This window comes from Setaria italica, chromosome I (assembly GCF_000263155.2).
Source record: "Setaria italica strain Yugu1 chromosome I, Setaria_italica_v2.0, whole genome shotgun sequence".
Lineage (NCBI taxonomy): Eukaryota > Viridiplantae > Streptophyta > Magnoliopsida > Poales > Poaceae > Setaria > Setaria italica.
Window position 1 is genome coordinate 6,578,099 of NC_028450.1, and position 9,376 is coordinate 6,587,474.

General features: G+C 43.7%; 1 protein-coding gene across 4 annotated transcripts; it reads left to right on the top strand.

The window, feature by feature from the left end:
* Nucleotides 1-858: 858 nt before the first annotated feature.
* LOC101754360 (nuclear transcription factor Y subunit C-4) lies at nt 859-4,208 on the top strand. 4 transcript variants are annotated; one of them, XM_004951707.3, is made up of 3 exons: nt 873-1,008; nt 2,457-2,514; nt 3,084-4,208. In XM_004951707.3, exon 3 carries the CDS (start codon nt 3,124-3,126, stop codon nt 3,889-3,891), a length of 768 nt encoding a protein of 255 aa, XP_004951764.1. In that variant the 5' UTR covers nt 873-1,008; nt 2,457-2,514; nt 3,084-3,123; the 3' UTR covers nt 3,892-4,208. The 4 variants fall into 4 exon arrangements, with proteins under 4 accessions (XP_004951763.1, XP_004951764.1, XP_004951765.1 ...); XM_004951708.3 differs by having other exon boundaries at nt 3,090-4,208; XM_004951706.2 differs by lacking the exon at nt 2,457-2,514 and having other exon boundaries at nt 859-1,008.
* Nucleotides 4,209-9,376: the final 5,168 nt, after the last annotated feature.

Genomic DNA, 9,376 nt, shown 5'->3' on the forward strand with positions numbered 1-9,376 from the left:
CGGCTCATCCTCGCTTATTTGTTAAGGACCTGTTCGCTTCAGCTTATAAACTGGCTGAAAAGCTGAAACGGCTGATTTGTTGTGAGAGGAAAACACTGTTTGGTGGCTGATAAGCTGGCTGAATAAGCTAACAGTCCCTTCAGCTCAAAGTTTTCGGCTGTGACTTCCCTAGTGAAAGGAGTTTTTGATAGAAGTCGCCGACTGCAGCGGCCCGCCCCGCACCTTCCCACACCACGCCATGCAGCTCCTCCGTCACCGTCAGGACCAGGATAAAAATCTGCACCTTTCGCATTACTTTGGCCCAGTTTCTTTGCTGCAGCGAAATTGCTTGGGGTTCGGATGTGACCTCGTACATCTTTTGATATTCTGCTTGCTTGTCTTATGAAACGATTCAGATTATGATCGTTGGTTGAAAGATTGAGTAGCTAGAGCCTAGATACCCCCGTTACATTACATGTTTCTTCTCAATGCCCACAACAAAAATATTGTAGACGGCACTAGCATGTTCTTTCAAGATTGCAGGTCGCAGAACGTCTACCCGATTTGTTTAACTGACGGGAAAATAGCAAAACTCCAAACTTCGTTCCTATAGGAAGACGAGAAAGATAGCTACTGTAGTTTTCTGTTTAGTTTTTAATCTTCTATACGTGCATAGTCGGAAAGTTATTCATATAGTAAAAGAAGTATGGAAAAAATGAAGCTGAGATTTACACGCAAAAAAGGCCGAACAAAAGCTTTGGGCCAAGTTTCCTCCAATTACGCTGCCATAATTGAACCCAAAAATCAAAAAGAGCCCTCGGTTGCCTTCCGGCCCAGAACGGCCCAACATGTGCGCGTTCCATCTTCTTCTTTCCTCCGCTGCTTTCCTTTTCCCTTCTCTGCTCCACACCCCCTCTCGGGTCTCGGCCTTTCTTCCTAGCGGCGAGTCGGCGACGCCGACGACGGGGCTAGCGGCCGCCCTTGGCCTGGTCTTCGTCGGGCGCTTCGCCGCCGACAACCATCAAACAGGTATGCCCTCCTATTCTCTTCCCTTCCTGCGGTGCGGAATCGAACCCCCAAAACCCTGACGTATGCTGTTTGTATTCAGATCTGACCATGTATTTACTTGCTAAACTTCGATTTTTGTTCTTTTGCAAAATTATCGGGTGTACATGTGTACACCCGTGTCCTGTACTGGGTCCGCCCCTGAAATTGTGACGACGTGTGCATGTTGAACTCATGCGGGTTTCAGATTTATTCGGCTGAGTAGTGGGTAGGTCTGAATGTCTGATACTATGTTGCTCTCGTCATTTGTTTGCTCATGAACTGTCGTGAGTCGAGAGTATTCCTTCCAGCCGTCGAAGAAGACCTTGCTATTCATTTGCCATATGCCATGACTAACACCCCTAATCTTGGCAAGGACCCACTTCTACAGAAATTAAGCTTTCATCTACCTTTGATAGCTGGCTGTAATAGCTTTAACAAGTGCCGTGCACGTTGTGTTAAGTTCTGCATGTAATTTCCGTTAGTGAAAATGAGAGCTAAGAAGCAACAAGTATGCAAATTACTGTGTTTCTATGAAGTGCTCATTCCAGATTGCAGTGGATTACATTTCTGCAACGTTCTTAGATGTGACCATTAATTTAGTTCTAGAGTTGTAGTTCAATCTTTCACAATTCACATGCTATTTGCTCTAGAATAGTAGAATTTGCTGCCTCCCCTTCTCAACTTAGAATCCTTAATTATAGGTACACCTTTGCTCCCATGCATCTATTGAATCTGTTTTTGTGAAGATGTCGGAGTCATTCCCAGTGCCATGTCCATGTCATGTTGACTAGACACATGTCAGCTTTACTCCACTAACCCAACTAGCCAAAAAAACTACCTGATTACCATGTTATTGAGATCCTATTTTGGCAGCTGCAGCAGCTTAAGCTTACTTGCAGAACATACTGAATTTCATTTTTAACAGACCTAATGATAAAGTACCCCATCAAACTAAATTGTCTTTTCCACCATCAAAGTTCATATGCATAAGCTATGTTATTTTGTCGCAGGCCTGCTTTTCCCTTGCATTGACTTGCTTAGGGTAGTAGTCTTTTGCACTTAACTTCAGTTGTAATCATTTTAATTTTACAAGCCCGGCATATGGGTGTGGCATAACCTTAATTTGGACTCCCTTTTGGTTAGCATAAATATAAAACACACTGCTTTACTAGTTTAAGTAGCCACCGATACCATGTGTGTGGGGATCCCAACTGAAAGTGCAGGGCTATGTGCTTTTCTTGTTGATCTATGACTATGAGATCTGCATAAATTGAGCATCGTTGTGTTCTGTACAAAGTACACATACTGTTTGTCACTCTCAACTCCCTGCATGATTCATGCTGTTGGTCCATGCAATTTGGCTTGTTATAACAGTCCAGAACTTAGATACTTTTGCATTTGTCCATAACCTATTTGACCAATACTGGCAGGGACTGACTGGTTGTGCAAATACCTACTTATAGATTATTGAAAGTGGGAGCATGAAAGGTAATATTGCCTTCCTGTCATGCATTATAGGGAGTTAAGGACAAGGTCAATAGGTGTTGTGATTTTTATTGATCTTGTCTGCTTTACCGTATCATTTTGTGTGTTTTATGATGATAAGTCCCTTCTGATTTCACTTGTTTTGGGTAACCATATATGACCATATATTTATGTTTGTTCCGTTTCTTTGTGTTTTGTGATATTGGTATCGACCATCAAGATGAAATGCTATCCTCATGAGCAATGGCACCAGTGCAGTTGCTAAGATGAATTTTTCTTAGGATGAAACTTTGCAACCAAGCATCTTTTTGTTCCTTCAGTTGTATTATTTTTTGCACTCAAGCGTAGTCTATTCAAGCTACAAGAGTATAAGATAAATACATGTAATTTCTTTCGTACGCAAAAGGCATTTCCATTCATCTACGTCGATCTTTGAATTTAAGTAATGCTATAACCTGCAGTTTAATTTCTGCACTTTTATAACTATCATAACCTGTAATTTTGCAATCTTTCTGGTTGATCTGAATGACAAAAAAAAAATCAACTGATCAAATCTATAATTGTTTTCCAAGGGTCAGGACGATCATTGATTTTGGACAAACAAGATCTTCCATGGAACCATCCTCCTCACAGCCACAGCCTGTGACGGGTGTTGGGTCACAAGCTTATCCTGCTGCCTATGTGCCTCCAGCAATGGTACCTGGAGCTCCTTCTGTTGTTCCTCCTGGCTCACAGCCAGCAGCACCATTCCCCAATCCAGCTCAACTCAGTGCTCAGCACCAGATGGTCTACCAACAAGCTCAGCAATTTCACCAACAACTACAGCAACAGCAACAGCAGCAGCTCAGGGAGTTCTGGACTACCCAGATGGATGAGATCGATCAGACAACTGACTTCAAGAACCACACCTTGCCACTTGCAAGGATAAAGAAGATAATGAAGGCTGATGAGGATGTGCGGATGATCTCTGCAGAAGCTCCCGTAGTCTTTGCGAAGGCATGTGAGGTATTCATATTAGAGCTGACATTGAGGTCATGGATGCACACAGAAGAGAACAAGCGCCGGACCTTACAGAAGAACGACATTGCAGCTGCCATCACCAGGACTGACATATATGACTTCCTGGTGGACATAATTCCTAGGGATGAAATGAAAGAGGAGGGACTTGGGCTTCCAAGGGTTGGCTTGCCGCCTGCTATGGGGGCGTCAGCTGATAGCTATCCACCGTATTACTATATGCCAGCACAACAGATGCCACCAGGAGGTGGAATGATGTATGGTGGTCAGCAGGGTCACCAGGTGACGTATATGTGGCAGCAGCCTCAGGGGCAAGAGGAAGAGCCTCCTGAAGAGCAGCAGCAGCAGCAACGGTCAGCCTGAAAGTAGCTAAGAGATGATACGGCTAAGCCATTGCATGGTGGTCCCTGAACTTAGGCCTCTAAACAAACGATTTGGTTATGTTATTGTGCATTTGTGCCCATGATTGCTGGCCGAGACAGTTATTTGTCCTTAATTAGGTCGTAGTTTCCTAATGGTAGTTTCGACTCCCGATGCTGCCATGGCAGCTGTAGAAAAGGATTGTGATTTGGTAGGCAATTTGCAACTAATGTAGTAAGATTATCATTTTCTGTCCAATCTAATATTTGAACTGCTGGGCCAATGAAGGCCCTTAATGTGTTTGCCTATTTTGTTGGTCATTGTGCTCTTGCTTGGTAAAAATCTTTGTTCTTGCCTTCCTGATCTGGCAGTCACAAAATTTTGAGAAACTAGATGTCTTATGAAGAGGGTTTCTTACAAAAAATAAGAAAGTGACCACGCTAAGCGGTGTACTGGTGGGCCGTTGCCGCCTCAGACGGAGAGCCCACAATGTTTATCAGTTTTGTATGAATAGAGTACGAGTTTAAACCCCAACTTTTGTGAAAAAATATATCAAGACATAAATGTGCTAAGTTTTTTTTTCAGAACTTAAAATACGCTTTTCAATGAATTTTCACCTTTTTCAAAATCTGGGCATTTTCACCACAGATACACCCTTGTTTTCACAAGTTGCTCCCGGATGTTACCCAGGACGTAGGGATAACTTTTTTTTTTTGGTAAAAGGCAACAAAGTACAGTATACGCTTGCTTCTACTGTTACTCTGATTTCAACGGTAGAAGCAATCGTATCATGTCGCAAGCTAGTTATTGAGGAAGTAAATAGTCAATCCATGGCAGCAACAATTTATATATGATTCCTGTGAAATTTCTAGTTCCGGAGACATTCACCAAATTTTCACTTCAGTTTGGCCACTCTGGTTACCCTTGTAGATTCCATAAAAAAATCGGCATCTCACAACCTAAAAACACAGCATGGACATACACATAAGAAAATAACATGAGGTGCAAATTTTTGTTGGCAGTACCATTTCAATACATGTTGAACCCCACGAAACAAAAGGCATCTTTACATCTCTGTTCTATTTCAAAACCTTTCTGACTTGCTCCTACGGAACTACGGTCGAAAGGATTCTGTTCTATTTCTCAACCTTTCTGACTTGCTCCTACGGAACTAAGGTCCAAAGGATTAAAAAAGTCAGTCATTCACAACCATTGATGAAAGATTCCTCGAAAAGTTAAGGATTAGTAGTTCGAAAAAGAATGAACTCGGTCTTATACACACGCGAGGAAGGTAATAAAAAAGAAAGAAGACTAGTTCTTCTTTCTTTTATCACTTATTAGGAGCTGTGCGAGATGAAAGTCTCATGCACAGTTTTGCATGAGAGAAAGAAGCGAGGAATCCTCTTTTCAACTCTGACTCAGTGCGGTTGTTTCTTCCAACCGTAGTAGTTATTTTACAAAAAAGTCTCTCAACTTTTTTATAATCAACCCACAGTTCTTATAATATATTTTGATGATTTTGCAAAAAGGTCCCCGACCCTCTTCACACATTGCGCTGCCACCGGCTCCCCGCTCGTGTGTTGCCACCCGCACGGTGCCTACAGGAGCACCAACGCCGCCGCTTGCCGGCGACGGACCTCCAGCAGACCGCCGGTTTGCCACACACGGCCACACCACACGCGCAAAGCTTCCGGCCGTGACGACCTGCAATCCTGCATCTCTGACCCGCAAGATAAGAAGCTTTGCAGCTCTCCCTCGGCTCCAGCGAACTCTCGTAAGTTGTTCACCTGCGGCTTGTTTACCGGCCGGTTAGCTCTTTCCCTCTTCCCTTCGCTTTGCTCAGTTCCTATCGAGAAGGGCACTCTAATGAGGCCGCAGACATGGAGACCATGTTGGCCTTTGCTCAATTCCTATGCTTAGACATCATCTGAATAAACAGTAGCTCTGACAATGCTACTGCTGTGATAAGGAATTCAACTTCAAAAGCACTCTACTTGTTATGTACTGGAACCTCTATTCTCTGCTATTTGCCTATGTTGGACTTGTGTTTATTGTTGTGAACAAGATATGCATTGTCGCTCGTGTGGCCAACCCTTCACGCGCTCACCACACACTACTGCCGCTCATCTTGGCGGGCAGCTGCTCCCTCGGGCTGCACGCCTACCCAAACCTGGACCTAAGGGGTGAAGGAGAGAGGAGGAAGGGGAAATGAAATAAGGACCCGAGTGCCTCCTTGTAGTCAACCAAGTAGAGCCATGTACCAACGAGGGCATGGCACCAGGGGGGGGGGCAGCGGCAGTCAGCAGGCAACGCGAACAGGGGGCGGAGGTCGGGACCTCACACCCCCCTCTCAATAACGTCCATCCCCTTCAGATTCGGAACTAAGGCCTCCACATCTAGCAATTTGGGGCTCGATTTTGCACTTGGAACGATTTGAAGTGGATTATAGAAGGGAGGTGGATGGAAACGGAAAGAAAAGGAGAATGCACTCCTGCTCATGGCAGCCAAAGGCGATGTGGCCTAACACTCAAAGCGGGAATGAGGATGGCAAGATGCGCAGCGCCTGGGCGACGACGAGGATGGGGCAAGATGCGGGTGGTGCCGATGGACGAAGGGGTAGCGACTGGCTGGATCACGATAAGTACAGGGGAAATCGAATGAATGGATAGAGCGGAAGTTAAGCGGTGAATTTTTTTTATTTCCATGTGTGGGTCCATATTAGGAACAAGTAAATAATAACGTGAGAGTAAGTAAGAACCGTACCGACGCACGGGCATTTCTGCTAGTAAATTAAAAGGTTCCATCCATCTGTAATACTGAATGTCCTAATTTCATCTCTCCAGTTAATTGCTTCCCAAGCTGTCTTGTTCATAGCTCGAATAAAGTTGGCGTCCCGAGCAGGATCAAAATAGATGTAGTCCTCTCCTAATATGCCTACTGGGCAAGCTATTAGCTCCCCACATGACTGATAATCCGTGCATTGGTGACAGGATGTCTTCCTGTAGCCATCTTCTCGAAATCCATGAAACCTCCACAATAACTCTCAACTGGATGCACAATTCTAGTACCAGCAACGGACTTCTGCAAGGAAAAATATGTAAAGGAAAAAAAATCAGATTCAACGTAGAAAGATTAGTAATTAAAATCCAAAGTTATTTAAAAATGGCACAAATATTCAGATGTATCCAGTGTAGGGATTTCCTTACCACTTGTTGAGAGGATTGACACAGGCTGACAAAAAGACCGATGATGTTCACTATCTTCATCATGATTACTGACTTGGGCAAAAAATAAGGTGAGGCATGGTTTATCTTTTGGACTGGCCAAAAAATTGACATGTGAATATGGGTATTTTAAGTCTCTGAATTTTTTAGTGCCCACACTCTCGTTCACAGTGCAAATGAAACGAAGTTCATATTGTTCCTGTAAATCACAGATGTAAAAAATTAGCAAACACATAAATGCTAAACATTCAAAGTAAGTTAAGCTATGACGACACGTCTGAAAAAGATAGCCTTAAAGAAGGAAAAAAAAATCTACTTTGGTCCTACAACTTTGGCGTCGATTATTGTTCGTGTTTAAGAAAACTTGATTAGTTTAACATAGGACTGGAAGTGAGAAAAAACTGCTGCAGAATCCCCCCATGTGCAACTGGTTTAGAGCCGTGTCAACCAAGTTCAAATTCCATCACTCAAACTAAGCTGATACATGAAATTGTCTGCCAAACCTTAACAACAGGAGTTACTTCAGAGTTCTAAGCAACGCCAAGAATGAGCATCCAGTGGGGTTTGAAAGTAATAAAGATGGCAAATATCATGAACATGCAAGGATGGTGGAGTGGCTGACTATGGATGATCATATTACTGCCCCAAAAGTTGACCCAAATGGTTAACCCAAAAGCTGATGGTAAGGAAAGGGAGCCTACGAAGAAATGGAGATCCTCTTTTGGAACATTAGAGAGTTGGGAAGTGCAGGAAGAAGAGGCCAGTTAGTTGAAATAGTTCAGAATTATCAGGCTGATTGTATCTTCCAGTTTGCAGATAGGGAGCTAAATAGTTTGTTCCAAGGGGCTCCTTTTAATTGGAGTTGGCTTCCTTCAAAAGGGCACTCTGGTTGATTCTTAGGGAGGTGTGACCTATGAACTTGTGGAGGTGCTGTAGGATAAATATGGTGAGTTTATTCAGAGTCTGCTACTTCAAGATCTAATTATATGTGATCCAAGCAAAACAGAAGAAAGATTTTGCACTCCAAATCTATCTCCAATATGGGTGAGCTGATTGCCTAAAACATTTTGTATGGAGTGTCTGCACTCCTTTATACTTTATTCTCTTTTCTTAATGAAAATGGCACGGAGCTCTTCTCGCCTTCTCAAAAAAAAGATTGATGTCTTGAACTAAATAACTGATTTTAAATTTAAGGGCTGCAAATTAAACAGCACCGCAGAGTGGAGGGTATAAATTACATTGAGGGACCAAAAGTGAACTTTTACCTACTTAGCAGAGAGGAGAAAAGGAACTAACCTTAGTTTGCTCACAATTCAGCAATGTAGCTCCCACCTTTTTGCGGACACAGTTTTGTTGAGAGAAAAAAATTTCTTTGTAGCTTGAGACCATCGAACAGGGCATCTTTTGTTAACTCATCAGTTGGCTCCAACGATTTAGAAGGGTGACTACTTGAAGATGACAACAGCATGGAGGGCTGAAGAATCTTGTTGGAAGAGAGTATTTGTGTAGTCAACAATTCCATGACAGCAGACTCCACCACAGGTAGCGATTCCATCACAAAATGCAAATATGCCTCACGTTCAGCATGCGATGATGCATCTGCTGCAGATGTGTATGCAGCGGCATCCCAGCTAGATGTCTCATATCCATCTTTTCCCGACATCTGAATTGCTCGAGAAAGTTCCAGGTCACTCTTGAGCAAATAAATCATCGCAACATGTTCTGACAGTCCAGAGGTGCAAGCCAGCAGCATGTTGATGAGGACCGAGACTCGACACGTATAAGAATCCGAGTGCAAATCATGTCAAGCTCGAGTGCTTGTGGTGCAGGAAAAGCGGTATCACACCAGATGGTGTTAACAATGATGTTGAAGAGTGGACTGAATGGACCATAGCAGTAACCAGCTTTGAGGAAGCCGCGGTGGTAACGACTGCGGAAATCTTCAATTGGAATCTGAGTAATTGCCTTGAGGTACACTGCATGGATCCTATCGAGAAGAATGGCCCGGACTGATTCCTTCAGCGCAGGCGGACCTTCATCTCATATTCCTGACAGCGAATTGCAGCCAGATCAAAAGGAATGCTCGGTTTCTTCAGTTCCAGTTTCTCTTCCAGCAATTCAGACAACCTGGTCACGACCGGAACAGAGAGGCGGCGGCCGAAAATCTCCGCGGGCATATCGTCGAGGCAAGAAACTAGCGCAGACGAGCCGGTGAGGAATGCATCAACATTGGGCAGCCTCGCCGACAAAGCAGCACATTTGAG

Coding starts and splice junctions, on each gene's coding strand:
- LOC101754360 (XM_004951706.2), top strand. CDS start 3,124: ATGGAACCATCCTCCTCACAGCCACAGCCTGTGACGGGTGTTGGGTCA.